General features: G+C 41.6%; 1 protein-coding gene across 4 annotated transcripts in view; it reads right to left on the bottom strand.

The window, feature by feature from the left end:
• Positions 1 to 19,997, bottom strand: part of LOC119655302 (oxysterol-binding protein 1-like) — a 358,882-nt gene that overhangs the window by 206,034 nt on the left and 132,851 nt on the right. Inside the window, exon 1 of one of the 4 annotated variants that reach the window (XM_038061127.1) lies at positions 6,014 to 6,806. The exons of the other annotated variants lie outside the window; for them this stretch is intronic. Within the exon in view, the coding sequence (XP_037917055.1) occupies positions 6,014 to 6,733 (720 nt within the window). The 5' untranslated portion in view covers positions 6,734 to 6,806. Of the gene's footprint in view, positions 1 to 6,013; positions 6,807 to 19,997 lie in introns of those variants that run through there. 4 annotated transcript variants of the gene reach the window in all.

Below are 19,997 nucleotides of genomic sequence, written 5' to 3'. Positions count from 1 at the left end.
TATTACTTTACTGGTCTACCAGGTGGATTAAGCATTGAATTTGCTGGGAATAATAAATGGGGATCGGTTGTTGGACACTGTTATCAGCTCCGCTAGTGAAACGAACAGCATGTAGAAATTATTTCAATCATACTGTTCCCAGAGCGTAGGCAACTCATACGACGCGGCCTTGCCTCAGCGCTTTGCACGTATTGAGACAAAATTTGGTGAACATAAGTTGGCTGTGAAATTGCATGCATACAATTAAGGGTGTGATTTTGTTTACAGTATAAGAGGGGACCCTATACAGTCAAAGAGGGCCTGCAAAGCTTTTCCCTGAATACTGAGTACTTTGCAAAAAAGGAATTAGATTTGGATGACCCTATGTAAAATCTAGACCTAGAAATACACTAATTCTCTGAGTTTACCTTGAAATCTTCACTTCTGGTTTTATGCCCGTGATGAAGGCCGTTAAACCACTACTTGTTCCTCTTTATAAATCTTGGTTTTCATCTCGTGAATGATTCCTCATCGGATCTGTATAAAAATAATTTGTAGCCGTTACTCTCTTGTTAATAAACTGAAGATAGTTCGGTAACGTCTCCTCCTTCTGGTAAGGTGCAAGACCTCCATTATCATTCTGAATGATGTTGAACCAGTTTTTATACCTCATATTTGTTGGCATCTTCTTAGTAGTTTTCTGATATCCGCTGTCCCGAACTATGATTGGCTTGCTTAATCGCCTGACATATGAAATTCATCGAAAGTTGAAATGAACACGCACGATTTCCGATAAATTTGGAAAAGAAAGGATACTTGATGACCGATCCCAATGGGACAAGGCACGGTAACTATCAGCAATAGCGACCTATCAGAACTGGAAATAGGATAGGTAGGTAGGAATCAGTGGCCGCTTGGTCGCCCCGAGAAGCCCAACTGACCCAGTGCTACCCAGTTTTGATTCACAAACTTCGAGAATCATGACTGCTGTTCTAAGAGCATAACCCCCTTCAGCCGGCTCAAAACTTCAGACCCACTCCGTACGATTAACAAAGAACCGGGGCTCTCCCAAGATGTAACTAGAAATCTCATTGAGGTTCTCAAATATTCTTTTACCTAGTGTCTGTAGACTGGCTCTAGCTAAAGCAGGCACAATTAAAAAGGAAGTGTCTGATCATTTCTCCCTTTTCTCCGTAGCTTCGGCAATGCGAATTATAACATATGCCGAGTCTGGTGGCATATTCTCCTATAGGCGAGTGGCCAGTACAGACCGATTTTGTATGCATATGCACGCGTGTGGCACCAAAGGTCTTGTAATCCGGTCTTGTAATAGTTGAGCCAAATCCTTCTTGACTTGATGCAGGTGGTGAGCCTTCGCCATCTGAAGTCAACGACTGCTAAGTAGTGCGAGTAGATTCCGTTCTGACAGCCGCCAGCAGGACGCAGACTGTGACTCGCCTACGCTTTGTGATTTCGTGAAAACTACTGATGAAGACTAATTGCGCCGGGCCTTCACTCTGTCCTGGTTTGAAAGTCCACAACAAAGTTTCACGTGAAGCTCTTTGGAAATGAGGCACTACGTCTAAGATGCTACAATGACCGTTGGGCAGCGCTGTCCAACATCCGGACTCACGTAGTCTAACAGCACTGCACGTAAGAGAACCCTGGCAACACCTATTAAGCTCGTTCTATTTCTCTTTTCACTCAGTGCTCGCCACAATAGAGCCATTGGTTAGGATAGGACGAACTTGGCTGTGTATATCCAGACAACTATCCTAAGCCGGCGACCTAATTTCCTTACAAAGGTCAATGTTCTATGTTCAATCTCCAATTTAACTTAGGATCCAGGATCACAACCAGATAAATTCAATTGGTGGAAAGGGGTACGGGAGGTGGAATTCCCCTTACCCTTATGGTGGATAGCATCAGCTCCGTATTTTGGTTGGATTAAGCCGAGTCCGCATCTTACAGCGCATAGGCAGCTAGAATATACTGCTTATACTGTAGCGACCGTGAAGAGCGGTTTCTGTGGGTTTTCTTTTAAGGTAGGCGTACTGAGATTTTGAGAAAGGCGTCCTCTCCATAATTGTTGCATTAACGAACATCCGAAAACTCAAAATCTACCACAGCATTATGAGATGAGGTATTATGTTGAACAGCGGAGAAATTCGTTAGGATTACAGATGCTGAGAATGAGGACATTCATGATTGATATAGTGTTGCACCCATTGTGGGGAGTGTCTTGGATGGTAAGGTCATGTTATCCATGGTGATGGTAACTCTCAACTGCCTTAAAAATCCAAATCGACAGAAAATGTCCAAACGGCAAAAATTTCTCGATTCCACCCAAACCAACCTATCGACCGAAAGAACCTAATTTTTCTGGCAAAAACAAAAGGGTCTATTGAAGTCCCAAAAGTTAACTACCTGGACCTCGATTAGTAGTATAGTAACATACTATACGGGAGATTTTTCAAATTTAACGAGGTTTTTGCTAATTTGAGAAAAAGATTACTTATGAATACCTATAAAAGAATCGAAGTTCAGGTTCGCACGTCTTCCAGGACACCTATTTTTGAAAGAATTTTTGAAACGAGCAAATGCGATGTGAGGACTTCAGAGGAGGTGAGAACAAATTTAAGGACAAACATTTCAAAAACCGGTGTCCAGATAGCTGAGTGGTTAGAGCACAAGACTATCGTACGGAAGGTCGCGGTTCAAATCTCACTGGTGGCAGTGGGATTTGTATCGTGATTTGACGTCGGATACCAGTCGACTCAGCTGTGAATGAGTACCTGGGTCAAATCAGGGTAATAATCTCGGGCGAGCGCAATGCTGACCACATTGCCTCCTGCAGTATACTGTAGTGTACCGTTTCGGTCTTGAATGAAGTGCTCTAACACACTTCAAGGCCCTGATCCAATTTGGATTGTTGGGCCAACGATTATTATTATTATTATTTCAAAAACCTGAGAGAAGTTTTTCGCTGTAATTCGGCCGGGCATATGTGGGGTATTGCAGGAAACGGTTGTAATTTGTCGACTATATTATCAAAACAGAGCCATGTGTATGAAAGAAATTTAATTATAACGGACAGGAAAACCCAAAGCATTTGAGGTTATTCCCCGTTATGCTCTGTATTCTCCAGAATTTTTTTCTAAAATACGACTTGAAGCCAAAGGCCAGTTTGTTACGTCAAGATATTGAAAAAGAAAAAAAACACTAATATTATCATTAGATACGTTTTTATAACACTCACACTCGTACTTTCGGACAGCTACGAGAGAGAAAAAATACTTCCTTCTTCAATTCGCTTTTAATGACGAGACATGCGCAAGGTTCGAGTTTGCTTTGGAGGACAAGCCCTACTAAACGTCTAGGATTCCATATTGTGTTATATTTCGAGTTATCTTCTGAGTCTCCCAGTCTTAAAGAATATCCCATCAACCCCAGGGTTTCTGCTAGTAAATGTGATACTACTCATCGCATCTGAATAAATCGGCTTGAAAAATTTATGTGAGGCATTCACATAAAAAGTCACAGTGGATTCCGCTTTCTCGCTGGAGGATAGGCTCCTATCATTTTGTATATTTCCACTCTTAATGCAAATTTGAGCAGCAGCTAAGTTGCAGCTAATCAAATTCATAAAACAAAAATAAAATGTTGAACCCAGGGAAGAAAAGAAATAATGTACGTAATAATGTATGTACTTGACTTCTCTGGCGTAAGGTCGACCAATAAAATGCATTCAATGTCATTAAAATCAACAAGTCTGGACACCGGAAACTGAATGCTTCAAGTATGAAAGGTTTTTTGGGTTGTTTATATAAGCATATGAATATTTCTAGTTAGTTCAATGTTTATGCATTTAGTTTATCCAACTTTGACACTGACATTTAAAGTTTCAGAATGCCATAAATTTGCCCAGTCATTACTGATATTGCGGTTCGCTGCAAACTTGGTAATATTATCCTCTATGGTATAACCTACATTGCTGTCGTACGGATGGTCGCGGTTCAAATCTTACTGGTAGCAGTGGGATTTGTATCGTAATTTGACGTCGGATAGCAGCTAACTCAGCTGTGAATGAGTGTCTGAGTCAAATCAGGGTAATAATCTCGGACGAGCGCAATGCTGACCACATTTCCAGTGGGAAAGCGAAGCACTGGGACCCAACACTGTGCCTCAGTGGTTTCTTCAATTGAGTTATTGACAAAGGTAAAATACAACCTGAGTGACATGAAAGCACTGAAAAGTGAAGTTCGAAGAGTGACGGACATAACAAAACTGCCTGTTGTCCCTGTCAGTGCCATTTGCTCTCACCACACCTCTCTGGTATCAATACTGTCAGACGAGACAACCAAAGTACAGTGCAAAATAACCTGCTGTAAGGGATGCTCTGCCCATTAATGCAGATAGAGAAAGAATGATAACCCCTTAAACTGAAAACCTTGGTTTTGTTGGTGTTGGAGAAGCGTAGGTCTGTCGGGTATTGAATTTGGCAATACGGGAAGATCCGGAGAGGAAATCAGCCGGCTCTCTGTCGATCAAGCTTCGAAATGTTCTTTGATGCGTTGCAGAATAATTTTAGCTATTTTCTTTGCGACGGAAGGGAACGCGTAGAAACTTCCCGTCCAATGGTCACACTCAAAAATCTTAACGACTATTCCCTTCTTCCACTCTCTGGTTTCCCCAGTTTTCCATGCGAGTGAAAGTAGCAAATCTCCAGCAGCTGCAGATGCAACGATGAATAATTTTGTGGGAAGACCGTCCAGCTCATCGGCTTTACACCGTTTAAGTAGATGTTCGAAATGATTTCTCTTCCGCTTAGAGGAACAGTCTCTATCCGCATGCTATGGTGACTAGTCATTTCATTCATAAGAGGAGGAACCTCATCGGAAGTGATACAGTTAAGAACCATGGTGAAGGGTTCTTTGCGCCTCTTCAGTTGCTTGTCATCAGCTGGATTATATGAGCTGACGATGTTGGACTTGAGGGTAACAGCCCTCCTAATATGCGAGAAGTGGCGGACACAACATGCAAGTGAACGTAAGGGATAGTGATCCCTTTCGAGGAAGATGTGAGCGCCTCTTTTCTTAGCTGCATCCAGAAAACAACTAATAAATCTACTGCTGATCGGCAAATGGTCAATTTAATTGCTCGCACGGTGTCGGTCAGTTAAAACGCAACTGATCTTATGGCAGATTCTGTGCTCGAACAATGTACAACCAATGACGGGACGATAGAAATTGCACAAATCCACGAACCTCCTACCATTATCGTATATATCGTAGCCGCCAAGACCGTGGTTTTCTATTACATGTCCGAGCAAAGGTATTGCCAGAGCCTACCTTGCCATTCAGATCATCCATCACCATCGCAATGCCACCTTTAGAAAGCTTCCCCCGAATTGCGTGTAATTGCTCGTGGAAAGCATCCTTCTCCACTATATCGGAAACCTCGGTTGGTACACTATACAGCTGTAAGAAATCTTCCAATCAGAAGTCTTTCATAAACCGGCGCCTTACGGTAACCGTCAATAACAACCCTACACCAGATTTGAATCAGGTAAAACTTGGCTTTCCAGAGTACAAAAGTACATGCTACAAGAGGGAGAGGAGATCTGTCCGAAGTTTCTTTATCTTACTGTGCTTAGATCCAAATTGCCCAGAACTTACTTGTATATTGTCGGGATTCCTGCTCGAGTTACAGAAAGAGAGGATTCTTTGAATCCGCGCAACTGTTGCCAAAAAGTGCGCGTCCAGCGCCCCCGACGTCAGATTAGTCCCTACTCGAGGCGTTATGAACGGTTCGATAGCAATAAAATTTCAAAATTTGTAGTTTGCTAGCCCACAAATTTCCAGCCCTTTTAGTTGCCTCTTACGACAAGCAAAGAAGAGTGCATTCTTAACCCCGAGACGCAATGAAGTTCGGTAGCAAATAATAAAACTAAGGCAAATAAAATAAATATCTTTTTCTTAAATATTAAGAATATTAAATTAAATTGAAAATTAAATTATAATTAAAATCTTACTCGCTTCCATACGTATTCGCAACCGCTCTCCGTGAAGTAGACTTTTAAATATCCTTTAGAAAAGATGGAAATGAATTCTTTCTCGGCTGACAAATCATAAGTAAACTCTTGTCTGCAAACCCATCCACTAGCTTCACAGAACATAACACAAACAGAAGGTAAATGTTGAACTTGTTCCGAAATACACCGCCAACCAAATTCCTGTACTTTATCACACTCAAATGTTTCACCCAGTAAAGGCGTAAAAGGCATGGAAATTCTTTCATAAACCGTTGAGAATGAAAGATTCGAAAAGGTTGCCAAATATGTTAACTGCTGAGCAATATTCTTAGAAGTTGCTGCTGAGTCAAGCAAGGAAGAGAACTCGAAAATTTCCGTCAATCTCTGCAGCATCGTTAGAGGTTCATGCAGTTCTATTGGAATGTTGATAGGATATTCGTGATCGATGAGGATTTTTGCTACTAATGGAAACGATGAGATTTTTGCATAATTGTAATATTGCTTCATTGAAAAATCAAGCGATAAATCAGATTGGTGTGAGAGGTCGGAATATATTTTTGATTCTGGAGCTCCCAGCGTTCGCAGGATATGCTGCATCGTCTGTGTCTCCACTATAAATCGAAGAAGGTAAACGAATGGATCCTGAATGGCTTGATGAAATTGTTCCAGTTTCAGCAATAACCGGGCAACTATGCTATTCAGTAGCAATGCACCAAACATTTTGCACAAATCAATTTATATTTGCAAAAACTATTCGAACTGACTTGCAAATACGAATATCAGAAGACTATCATCTCCAGCCTACTGATACATTCCTATAATAACCGTTTCAGTGAATATTCGTTTATAAAGATTTTAAAGGAATGTAATGGCGTATATGATACATATGCGGATTAGTTAGGAGCTAGCTAACTCACGCGTGTGCCGATGATGCCTCCCCAAACATGCGCAAAAGGGTACAAAATTGTCAATAGACTATGGTTTTATGAAGTATCAAATGAAAGGACTCAATTAGTATTTTCCGAAACTGGTCTTATTTCTAATACTGGGGGAGACGCAGAGGAGTAATCCCTCAAAATGGGTGTCCCAAAAAGTGAAATGGGTCTCGTTTTCAGAACGAATTCTCCCGAAAAATATGAAAAAAGTCGCAATTGGGTATCTACACGAAATCTAGTTCTCAATCACAGCCCAATCCAAAATTTGGATTCAGTGTAAGCCATAATATCAGCCATAATTCTGGAAAGTCTGCAGGAAATCTTACTATTACTAATAAAATTATAGACGGGGGGAGCGCATTCAGTTTCCCATAGTTAGTTGTATATCAGTATTAATTACTCGAAGCAGGCATATGTTACATATGAGTATATGTATATGTTAATCAAGTTTCAGGTATTTCTCGTGCATACATACATACGAGCAGTATTCAATAATGATAATTTACATACATATATATATTTGTATGTGGAAAATCCACATTTAGATGCGTACATATATATGTATACATCAGTATGCACAAAAACCAGGGAGTTGCAAAAACTCCAAGGACTGGCTTGCACCAGCGGGGCAATGAAGACATACCCAACGGCGTCTCCGGAATTCTTTCTGAGATTAACTACTCTTCATCTACACATACAAATGAGGAGGAGCTGCCTAAATCGAAGCAAGATTGATATTCTTTTTAGGCGGTATCCCGTATTATTGATACCAAGGGAAAACATTACAACGAGTTTTCATTTCAATAAGAAGTTTAAACGACGTTGGGGTACCAGGGCAAGCTGAGAAACAGCGACTGTAACTTATGGCTTCAACCAGCACCTGGTACACTGACGGATCCCTCACAGCAGAGGCAGCGGGCGCTGAGGCCATTGGCCCAAGGATAATTTACTTGGAACCAGTGGGTAAGCACATTAGCATATTCCAAGCGGAAATAAGCGCTATAGACAGACGCCTCCTTCAGCTTCGAAAGGAACTATAAAATTCCCATTCTGCCCGACAGCCAAGCGACGATCAAGGCAATTAAGTCCAACCAGGTGAACTCTAAACTGGTATGAGAATGCCTTGAGAAACTAAATAGGCTCGAATCGCACAAAAAGGTCTAGATACTCTGGGTTTCAAGCTATGTTGGGTTGGAAGGTCATAATAAGTTCTGTTTCTTGGTTACAGAAGAATGGTTGCTAAGAACAGAATGATGATAAATATCAATCTAGGTATCTCTGAATTTGCAGAGAATGCCTACCTAATAAAGCGGCTGGGCCGCAGATGGGATGGCAACATCTTCGCTGTCAAAGACTACTCAGATTTGCCGTTGGTTGTACGAAGGAACTTATGCGAATAATGCTTCGCAGCCAGTCCTGGTTCTTAGTTATCTTGCCCGCACGGTAGGTCTCGCTAATGGCACAAAAGTTAAGTTCGTGCTGGGAAGATACAGCGATCTAAACCAAACAGTTGTTTGTAAGATAATGAACATTTATTCAAAGTTACATTTCTTTTATATATTTGACTTAAACACTAAAACAATTAATCATACAATTTTATTGCATAGTCATTAATAACTTACTCCACTTTATTGCATATCCATCGATGAGTTACGTGTAACCCGATTCTTGAACTCACTCGACCACCCCGATAATTGGATCAGTGAATATGAACAAATGCACGGGTTTAATATGCATGTGCCTTGGAAAATGCATATCCAGCAGCAAATACTTATTCTCAACAACACGAGAGAAATGTTTTTTTTTACACAAAATTAAAAAAGTCGGGAAACCGGAAGCTAGACGCTTCAGGTGTAAAAGGTTTTGTATATTTCTTTTCTATAGAGATTTGAGTGTGCAATTGTCCAATTAGTATGTAGCACGTAATATATGCATATACCTACTTTCAAGTGACATTGACATTCAAAGTCTTGAATTTGCACTGAAGCGACAAATTTGACCTATTATAACTTTGTTAGTAATAGTTCGATTTTCACAAAATTTGGTAGGATCATGGTCTATGGTGCAACCTACATCATTGCAAAATTTTGCGATTCTACGGTGAACTTAAGGGGGGTTTTCCTGCAAATTACTAAAAATTATAGTATTAACTTTATTTGAACAGGTATCGGTATGAAGGGTATTTCGGAACCTAGGCACCATATAGTGGCAGTCCCCTGATTCTTTTTAGACTTTTTGGTTGGGTAGTTTCTGAGAATTGGTTCGTTAAAAAAATGATCACTTTGAACCCCCCGCACTCCCCAGCTTTCTAACAAATATCGAAACTAAGACCGGCTTCGAAAAGTACTAACCGAGACCTTTAATTTGATACCCCACATGGCTATATTTAATGAAAAAAAAAATTTACACCCCCCTTTTGCATGTATGGGGACTGCCCCTTAAATTAAACGTAAAAGGATGTAACTCACTATATGCGTGAGCGTTCATAGTTCCCATCTTTCTACCAAATTTGGTGTCAATCGCTATAACCGTCTCCGAGAAAAATGCGTGTGACGGACAGACAGTGAACCGATTTTAATAAGGTTTTGTGTCTACACAAAACCTTAAAAAAGGTAGCCCAGAAGAATGATCAAATGACCATCCGATCCGATTGCTTTTCCATACTATGCAGATTTTTGCATGCATTAGAACCGTATTCACGAAATCGCTTAATTAACTGTAAATCAAGCCGGATTTGTCGAAGACTGCGGAACTATTGCCCTCTTGACATTGCATTTCTGGATCAGGAGAACATCTTAAATCTAAAATTTACCGCAATGTCGTCCGTCTGCCGCTCTCTATAGTTCTGAGTGTTGACCGACTATAAAAAACAATGAACGGCGTCTTGCGGTAATGCACAGCTGTTGTTCTTTGTGATTGATGTACCAACGAATATGTCAAATCTAAAATTCACCGCAATATAATCCGCCCTGTCACCTTCTACGGTTCTGAGTTTTGGCCGACTACAAAAAACAATGAACTGTGATGTGCCACCTTATGTGGTTGTTGCCAGTCCACTTGGCAATCCCTGTGATGTGCCACCTTATGTGATTGTTGCCAGTCCACTTGGCAATACCTTACTCTTCTTTCTTTCTAGATTAGATTATGGTTAGTCGGAGCAGCTAAATGCCAAAACTCCAGACTAACCAGCTATGGGAGCAGCAATTGCCTGAACTCCACAATGATCTAGTCAAGCAGTGTAAATTTTGGGAGCAGCAAATTGCCTGGACTCCACATAATAAAACACGTTAAGCTTGAGTTTGATAGTTCCAACGAACTACGTATTTTTAATCTATATTTCCTATTTTATACATTTTTACCTATACTTAGTAGGCCGGTACATATGAGTTTACAGTATTTTAGAGAAAATATTAGATAGTAGGCAATGATAAGTTTACAGTATTTTTAGAGAAAATATTACATAGTAGGCAATGATAAGTTTACAGTATTTTTGAGAAAATATTACATAGTAGGCAATGATAAGTTTACAGTATTTTTAGAGAAAATATTACATAGTAGGCAATGATAAAGTGGATAAGTTTACAGTATTTTACACCTTACCCCTTTTGAAAAAAATGAATTGTCTTTAGGAACGGTAGACAATTCGTTTTTTCTTTATTGTTTATATTATGTATAGTTAGAAGTTTTTTTTTTTTCTTTTTTTAACAATAATGAGTAATATTTTTAAAGTCTACTTATTGTAATATATTGTATTGGTATTGATTAATTAGGTGGTATATTTATATTTATAATAGTTTTTTCAACAGTATAGGCAATTTCAAAGCAATTTTGTTTATTTTATTTATTTATTTATTCGTCTTAACCTATTTTTGTGAATTTTAGATATTTTATTGCCCTGGTCTTTTATCAGGCAATTTACATTGTCGATTGATATTATGCTATAAGGACCTTCATACAATGGGTCTAGTTTTCGTCTGTTTTCGACGGATAACAAAACTTGATCTCCTATTTTCAATGATAATGGGTTACATTTTGGGTCATTTTGGTTTTTTGTCTTTTTCTTTGTTTTTTCTAGAAGTTTTTTATACATTCTACTCTGTCCAATGTGTCCTGCTGTTGGAGTAGAGTGATTGCTATGCAATACTTCTATTATTTTCGATTTGTCCGTTATTGTAATTAGTGGTTTGTATATTTGAATATCCATATTTTTCAAAGTATGATTCGCTAGCGTTTTAAATGCGGTTGTATTTAATATAGTGAATAATTCACTTTCGGCCGATAATTTCAGAGTCTTGGTCTGAAACCTATTATTTAGATATTTTTCCAACTCTGTGAGTTCCTGCACTAATGCGGGTTCAATTGATTGGTTATTATTTAGATTTATATACCGCTTTATTTGGACTTTATTTTTATGTATTACGTTTATCTCTATATCAGTATTTTTATTTTTATATTGCGCAATTTCAAATCCCGTAAACGCACTACTTCATTAGGTGATAGAACCTCGAAAACGTACAGTTGATCAGGCTGCATGTTTTTGTTAGTAATATGGTTTTCTGAAGTATTGTGAATGAGTTTTGATTGATTTGTGTTTAATTCCTCGGATACCGCGTATTTGGCTTTGCCGGTTATCCGGGTTTTCACAAATTTAAGTAGAATACCTTTGTGTTCTACTGGTGTGAGTTCGTTCAATAGTGAAACTGACTCAATGAAGGATTCTGTTTCCTCTGGGTTTCCGTCAAAGTATTTGACTAGAGCTGTGGCTGTTTTAATGTCGAAAGCCATGTTCCCTAATTGTTGTTTGTCTAATATTGAAAGTATTTCAGCAGATAGTTGCTGTATTTCCTTGCAAACTCCCTTAATTAGAGTTGCTGTTTTAACGTCTGTTCGTATATTTTGTTCAGTCGACTTTGCGTCTATTAGTGTTTGTTCAATTAATTCGCGTTTTTCGCGTATAGTTTTTTCACTGTAAGGACGATTTACACTTTTCCGTAGATTTATTAGTGTAATTTGAAGTTTCCCTTTTAGAGATTCTAATTTGTCCATTTAGAAAAAGCAAAGAATAACATTTTCAGACATCTACTTTTATATTGTTATATTGTCGTGCTTTCAATCATGTTATACAAATACTAACATTATTTGGAACAAACAAACAAAAATCATTTATTATTTATTACTATTACATTTATTAAACTAATTCTAATTTGGAACAAACATTTTTTTATATTATTTTACTGATTAACTTTATTATTTTTTTTTTGCATTTTTTTTAAATAATTTATTTCTTTTTTAACTTTGGTTATTAAATATTTATACTTGTTGTTCTCTTCTGGTGTAGCTGCGATTTGCTCTAACCGTTTATATTTTATGAACTGCCGCTGGAGTTCTCTTCTTCGTCCTCCTTTAGCGCTGACAGATACATTATTGGATAGTCGTTTCGTTCGTTTCTTATATTCTTCAATGGTAAGGCGTCGAGGTCCCGCAAGTTTATCATCAACCGTAGTTGTCGGTGTTGATTCTGACGGCTTCCAGCGTGGTGGTTGCTCTCCAACTTTATATAGTGTTATGCCTCCATTGTTTCGCTCTGGTTTTTTGAGCAATCGCCAGATTTTCTGGTAAAGCTGGTCGAACTTTTCCCCAATGTCGTTCATTTACACGACCTTGATTTTCAAATTTTCACAATAGTAGAAACGATAGTAAGTAGAAACGCTAGTAAGCAGAAGTCTTTAGACTGTTACTTATGTACGAAGTCTTTAGACTGTCACGGTCGCCATGTGATGTGCCACCTTATGTGGTTGTTGCCAGTCCACTTGGCAATCCCTGTGATGTGCCACCTTATGTGATTGTTGCCAGTCCACTTGGCAATACCTTACTCTTCTTTCTTTCTAGATTAGATTATGGTTAGTCGGAGCAGCTAAATGCCAAAACTCCAGACTAACCAGCTATGGGAGCAGCAATTGCCTGAACTCCACAATGATCTAGTCAAGCAGTGTAAATTTTGGGAGCAGCAAATTGCCTGGACTCCACATAATAAAACACGTTAAGCTTGAGTTTGATAGTTCCAACGAACTACGTATTTTTAATCTATATTTCCTATTTTATACATTTTTACCTATACTTAGTAGGCCGGTACATATGAGTTTACAGTATTTTAGAGAAAATATTAGATAGTAGGCAATGGTAAGTTTACAGTATTTTTAGAGAAAATATTACATAGTAGGCAATGATAAGTTTACAGTATTTTTGAGAAAATATTACATAGTAGGCAATGATAAGTTTACAGTATTTTTAGAGAAAATATTACATAGTAGGCAATGATAAAGTGGATAAGTTTACAGTATTTTACAGAACGTCGGGCAGTAATGGAGACGAAGATGTCGCGTCGGACTAGTCGCCTGGCAGGCTCACATCCGAAATGATGATATCTGCGACTGATATAGGGTTTCTTCGATAGTAACAAAATCGCGAGAGATGCGTTGGCGTTAACGAGAATTCACTGACCGAGACTGGTCTGGACATCGAAGCCGATGGTAAGCCACCATAAGGCCATTCAAAGCAACGGTGGCTTGATATGCTTGATTGTAATTTGAAGGCCTGGCGACAACACCAAAATCAGGCCTTTGATAGGGCAATTTGGCCCATCCTATCACGACGGACCTACGCTTGTCATCGGGACGAGGGCTAAAGGAAACAAGTCGGAATACCGGAAGGTCCCGCTTCGGGTATAAAGGTTTTGTGTTCATCTTATGTAAGAAATTTGAACGCACATTTTTTTATCCGTATATAGCTACAAACCCAACATAATCCTTCATATTTTTCCAAACTACGACATATATTACAGGCAAAGATATTACGCTCACCCTAAACAAACAAACTGCCTATTTCCGAATACTGTACACATATATTCACGTATATAAATTGGTCGTACCCATATTTCCGATTTACTTCTTATATCTATCTGAATTAGGCACTACCCGCAAAGTTCATTAGCAGGCATATATTATATACCTTCATACACACATGTCTGGTTGAACTAAAAAACTAAAACAAAATAATTCTCTGCGACCCAATTCATAAGAACTCATTTCGTTGTGGTATTGACGAATAGATATGTGATGATGACGTCATGCAGGTTGTAGAGTGCACGAAATTCACAAAAAATGGTAAAGTTTCACCCCCCTATAACTTTGTTAATGATAGTTGCATTTTCTTCAAACTGGACCAAACTATGCACTATGTTCTTCACTACACGCATGCCAAATTTTGTACTTCTGGAATGAAGACAAGGGGGATGCCGGGTAAATTTCCAAAATGTGGAAATATACTATTATTAAGTTTATTTGTGCAGATATCGGAACCGGATATATTTTGAGGCCTAGATTTTGAAGAGATGCACTACTATGATTTTTTTCAGCTTTTTCGGTTGGATAGGTTCTGAGAACGACCCCTGTAACACTTTTCGGGGGTCATATTTTGAGCCCTCACTCCCCTATGTTTCACCCAACATGAAATATTGAACCAGTTTCGAAAAGTACTAATTGAGACCTTTCATTTGATACCCCACATGGCTACATTCTGTGAAAAAAAAATTGCACCCTCCATTATGGGGAGCCCCCCTTAAGCTTAACATAAGATGGCACCACTTACTGCATGTAAAGGGAGCACTAGATTACATAATCTCACCAATTTTCCTGACAATGTACGCATTTGGAGGTGTGCGTGTATGGACATGCTTATGCGCAGCCCGGGTAAGTGGAAAGTAAACGCCCGCCCGTGGATAAAAATTGGTTATGGGAAAGATACCCAGAAATAAACCAAACATGGAGGAACAGAAGGAGAATAAAGTTACGGTGCAGGGCTTCGGAAACCCAGTACCGGCGGCTTTTGGGAGTGGGCAAGCAGGCTCCCGGCCGTCGATATCCCTCGACTGCAGTGCCTCGGTGGTGGATTGCTTGGCCACAGTTGCATCAAATACTACAAGTAGCTTAGAGAAAGAGGCATTTAAAAGGAGTACATCACTCCCGAGAACGCCTGTTCTAAACGCAAGAAAAGATGGGGCACAAACTGGTCATTTATTAGCCCGCAGCGGGGTAACTACACCTGGTCGAAATATGCCGCAGGACTTAGTGTTTGATCCATTTAAAAGAAGCTCGACGATCGTGCGGTCTCCTCCCAAATCAACCTTGATGAAGGAAGGAAATCAGGGAAGCTCTCGGAAGGCTAATAAATTCTTAAGCGCCCAATGGGAAAACCAAGCGGAGGAACTGTGTCAGAGTCCGGACGAATCATCGTTTGAACTACTTGGAGGTAAAATAGTAGAGTTGTCTGAATTTATAAAGGACAAACACAACGTGCACCAGGCCATCAAAAACATGGTCCGTACCATTCGTGTGCCATACAATGGTGCCAAGGACGAAAAAAATGTCTTGAAGAAATCAAGCCTCACCCAGGCAACACAAGTGACACCCCCTTAAAATCCAAAGGGTGGTAAGCTTGAAAAGAGGAGTAGAGAAGGCGCGAACGATTCTTTCGGATCCTCACAGGACACGAAAAGGCAAAAAGGCCTCTCACCGGCAAAAGGCAAGTCAAACAAAGTTAACAAGATCGTGGAAACTGCGGCGCCGCTCCAATTGACCCAAGGGAGGCAAAGCCTTAAAAAGGGACCAAGGAAGCATGGACCAAGGCTGGCGGAAGGAAAAATACGTCGCAGAAAAGAAGATTACGGCCCGAATTAATCATCATCTCCAAAAAAGAGGATATGACTTACGCCGATATCCTTAGGAAGGACAAATCCGATCCTGAGCTGATGGACCTTGGAGAAAACGTCAACCGAATCAGACGCTCCCAAAAAGGGGATATGATGCTGGAGCTGAAGAAGTCTCCGGGCAAAACGGTGGAAAATTTCCTCGACAAGGTGGAGAAGTCCTTAGGAGAAGAAGCTCAAGTAAGGGCCAAAAAGCAGGAGATTGTCATAGAATGTAAGGACATTGACGAAATCACGACCACGGAGGATATCCGCGACGCCTTAGAAAAGCAGTTCGGACCACTTGGCTTGCAAGATTCCGCAATCAGGGGACTGAGGAAGGCATACGGAGGCACGCAAACGGCAACCATAAGCTTACCAGCTGAAGCAGCGTTCAAACTGCTGGCGGGTGGGAAAGTAAAAGTAGGTTGGGTCGTTTGCCGACTCAGGGAGCAGGTGTCCCTTAAGCGCTGCTTTAGATGCCTGGAATTCGGCCACATAGCGGCGAAATGCAGCGATGTCTGTGACAGGTCAAAATGTTGCAGAAAATGTGGGGGAGAAGGCCATATGTTCAGGGAGTGTAAGGCTGAGCCTGAATGCATGCTCTGCAAGGAAAAAAAGGGCGTCGACTGTCGGCACGTTGCACGCAGCAGCCCAGTGTTTGGGCGAGCCTTGAATGCAGTAAAAAAATGATGTTGATACAAATCAACCTCAACCATTGCGAAGCAGCGCAAGACCTTCTCTCACAGACCATCTATGAGAAGGGAATCGAAGCTGATATAATCAGCGAGCCTTATCGCAACAATAAGAGCGGTGCCTCGATTGCAGATGAAACTGGCAAGGCGACAATATGGGCGTGTGGAAATCAAGCCATTCAAGAAGTGATGGAGTTTCCCGAAGTTGGATTCGTCAGGGCAAAAATAGCTGGTATCTATATATATATATAGAGACTATGCTCCACCAAGCGCGATGATAACAAAATTCGAAGGAATGCTAAGTATGCTAGTCTCGGATGCAACAAGCAGAAACCCCAAGATTATAGCTGGTGATTTCAACGCGTGGGCCTTGGATTGAGGCAGTCGCACTACGAACACCAAGGGCCGTATCCTGCTCGAGGCTTTCGCGGAGCTAGATATGCTTGCCAACACAGGAAACGTTTCCACTTTTCGTGGGACAGGGTCGGGCTCAATAGTCGATCTGACATATGTGAGTACCACATTGGCGAGGAGAATGACATGGATTGTCAGTGAGCATTATACTCACAGCGACCACCAGGCGATTTTCCTCCAGATCGAATATGGCCCATGCGTGCGATGTGTGTACCCGTGAGGCTGGAAACCGGGGCTGGACCGTGAAAGGGCTTGAGGAGGATGCATTCATAGAGATGCTACTGGGAGGCCAAGGTCCCGGTGGTGCGGCTACGGAAAAGGTAGAGCAAATTATGGGACGCATAATGAGAGCATGCGACGCTGCTATGCTGAGGCGACGAGTTCTCGCAAAAAGGCGCTCAAACTATTGGTGGAATGAAGAGATAGCGATGTTACGGGATGCATGTTTTCATGCTATAAGGATCTGCCAACGATCTAGAGCAAGACCAGACTTCGACGAGAAACGGCTAGCATATGTGAGGTAGCCTCAAGCAGGCCCAGTAAGCGAGAATGCTTCAAGGAACTTTGCACAGAGGCAGACCAAAGCTACTAGGGAACTGCGTACAGGATAGTTATGAAGAAGATGAGAGGGCGAACACCACAATTGACCTGCCCGCATCTTCTGCTCGATATCGTGACGGCGCTATACCCCCCGGATAAAGGGGAGCGCAAACAACACAAGCGAGCACTGGACGTCTACACCATACCTGCGGTAACTGAGGAGGAACTTACGCAAATTTGCGGGAGAATTGGTGATAACAAAACACCCGGTCTGGATGCTGTTCCCAACAGAGCCCTTAAACTCGCTGTTAAGACCAGACCCGACTGGTTTATCAGCGTGTTTGAAACATGCATGATAGAAGGAATTTTCCCCGACCGGTGGAAGAGGCAAAAACTATTTTTGCTCCCGAAGCCAAATAAGCACCCAGGATACCCATCATTATATCGACCGATTTGCCTTATCGACACGGCAGGAAAGATTTTCGAAAGGGTCATCTACAACAGACTGCTCCCTATCATCGAAAACAGGGATGGACTATCGGAGCGACAATTGGGATTTCGTCAAGCCCACTCAACGATCGACGCCGTAGGCGTTGTTTTGAAGCTGGCTCGAGACGCAATGTCATCTAAAAAATGAGGTTGATACAAATCAACCTCAACCACTGCGAGGCAGCACAAGACCTCCTCTCGCAGACCATCTATGAGAAGGGACTCGAAGTTCCACTTTTCGTGGGACAGGGTCGGGCTCAATAATCGATCTGACATATTTGAGTACCACATTGGCGAGGAGAATGACATGGTTTGTGAGGGAGCATCATAATCACAGCGACCACCAGGCAATTTTCCTCCAGATAAAATATGGGCCATGCGACGATGTGCGTTCCCGTGAAGCTGGAAGCCAGGGCTGGTCCGTGAAAAAGTTGCATTCATATAGCTGCTATTGGGAGGCCAAAATCCCGGTGGTACGGGTACAGGAACGGTAGAGCAAATGATGGGACGCATAACGAGAGCATGCGACGCTGCTATGCTGAGGCGACGAGCTCTCGCAAAAAGGCGCTCAAACTATTAGTGGAATGAAGAGATAGCGGTGTTACGGGATGCATGTTTTTGAGCTAGAGATCTGCCAACGATCTAGTGGAAGACCGGACTTCGACGAGAAACGGCAAGTATATGTGAACCTTCGAGGTAGGCTTAAGCAGGCTATACGGACCAGTAAGCGAGAATGCTTCAAGGAACTTTGCGCAGAGGCAGACCAAACCCCTGGGGAACAGCGCACAGGATGGTTATGAAGAAGATGAGAGGACAAACACCACTATCATCGAATATAAGAATGGACTATCGTGCGACAATTTGGATTTGGTCAAGCCCACCCAACGATCAACGCCGTAGACGTTGTTGTGAAGCTGGCTCGAGACGCAATGTCATCTAAAAAATGCTGTGCCGTAGTGACGTTGGACATCAAAAATGCGTTCAATTCCGCAAGCGGGGAGTAGATAAAAAGCTCACTGGCTAAAACGGGTGTCCCTAGTTATTTGACTAAGCTCCTCGACAGTTACCTTTCGGAGAGCAACAACCTGAAGACGTTGAAAGTACGCTAACGAAACCGTTAGCGCCATAAAAGCGTGGCTGGAGATGGTTCAGCTTGACCTTGCGGAACAAAAGATGGAGGCGGTCTTGATTACCAATCGTAGGAAGAGGAATACGGTTAATATTCGTGTTGGTGGTGACGTCATCACTTCGAAACCGGTTACCAAATACCTAGGGGTGATGATTGACGCTAAAATCAATTTCAAGGGACATCTGGACTATGCCTGTGAGAAAGCGGCAAATACCAGCGTATCATTAGCGCGGATGATACCTAACATTTCAGGCCCGAGAAACAGTCGCAGATTATTTGTGGCCGGAGTGGTTGGCTCCACACTATTATACGCGGCAACAGTTTGGGAGGAAGCACTAGCATGTGAAAGTAGTCGTAGGAGGGTAAATATGACTTACCGCTAAAGGTGTGCAGCGCCTTCAGAACAATATCACGCGAGGCAGCGTATGTTATTATGGGAATGATGCCGATAGACATTCTGGCAAGTAAAACACGCCGCCTGCACGAGAAAAGGAAAATGGATCCTCCTGAAAAGAATGCAGAATACCGAAAGGCGGCAAGGCGGGAGTCGCTAGAAAAGTGGCAGAAACGGTGGGACAACTCGCAAAGGGGTCGCTGGACCCACACTTTGATTCCCCGTATTGAGGAGTGGATCCAACGACGCCACGGCGAGATTAACTACCATCTGACGCAATTCCTGTCAGGACATGGTGGTTACAGGAAGTACCTGCACCAATTCAGGCTGGATGATTCCCCCTTCACCATCATCAACGGCGCAACAACCGGTATCCGGTCTAGGCCTGCCTTAATAAGGAACTCCAGACATCCCGGTTTTGCGCCGAGGTCCACCAATTCGATATCCCTAAAAGCTGTCTGGCGTCCTGGCCCACGCCATCCCTCCATCTTAGGCAGGGTCTGCCTCGTCTTCTTTTTCTACCATAGATATTGCCCTTATAGACTTTCCGGGTGGGGTCATCTTTATCCATACGGATTAAGTGACCCGCCCACCGTAACCTATTGAGCCGGATTTTATCCACAACCGGACGGTCATGGTATCGCT

This window comes from Hermetia illucens, chromosome 4, assembly GCF_905115235.1.
Source record: "Hermetia illucens chromosome 4, iHerIll2.2.curated.20191125, whole genome shotgun sequence".
Classification (NCBI taxonomy): Eukaryota; Metazoa; Arthropoda; class Insecta; order Diptera; family Stratiomyidae; genus Hermetia; species Hermetia illucens.
Note: the sequence above shows the minus strand (reverse complement) of the source record. Positions and strands in the feature narration are given on the sequence as shown.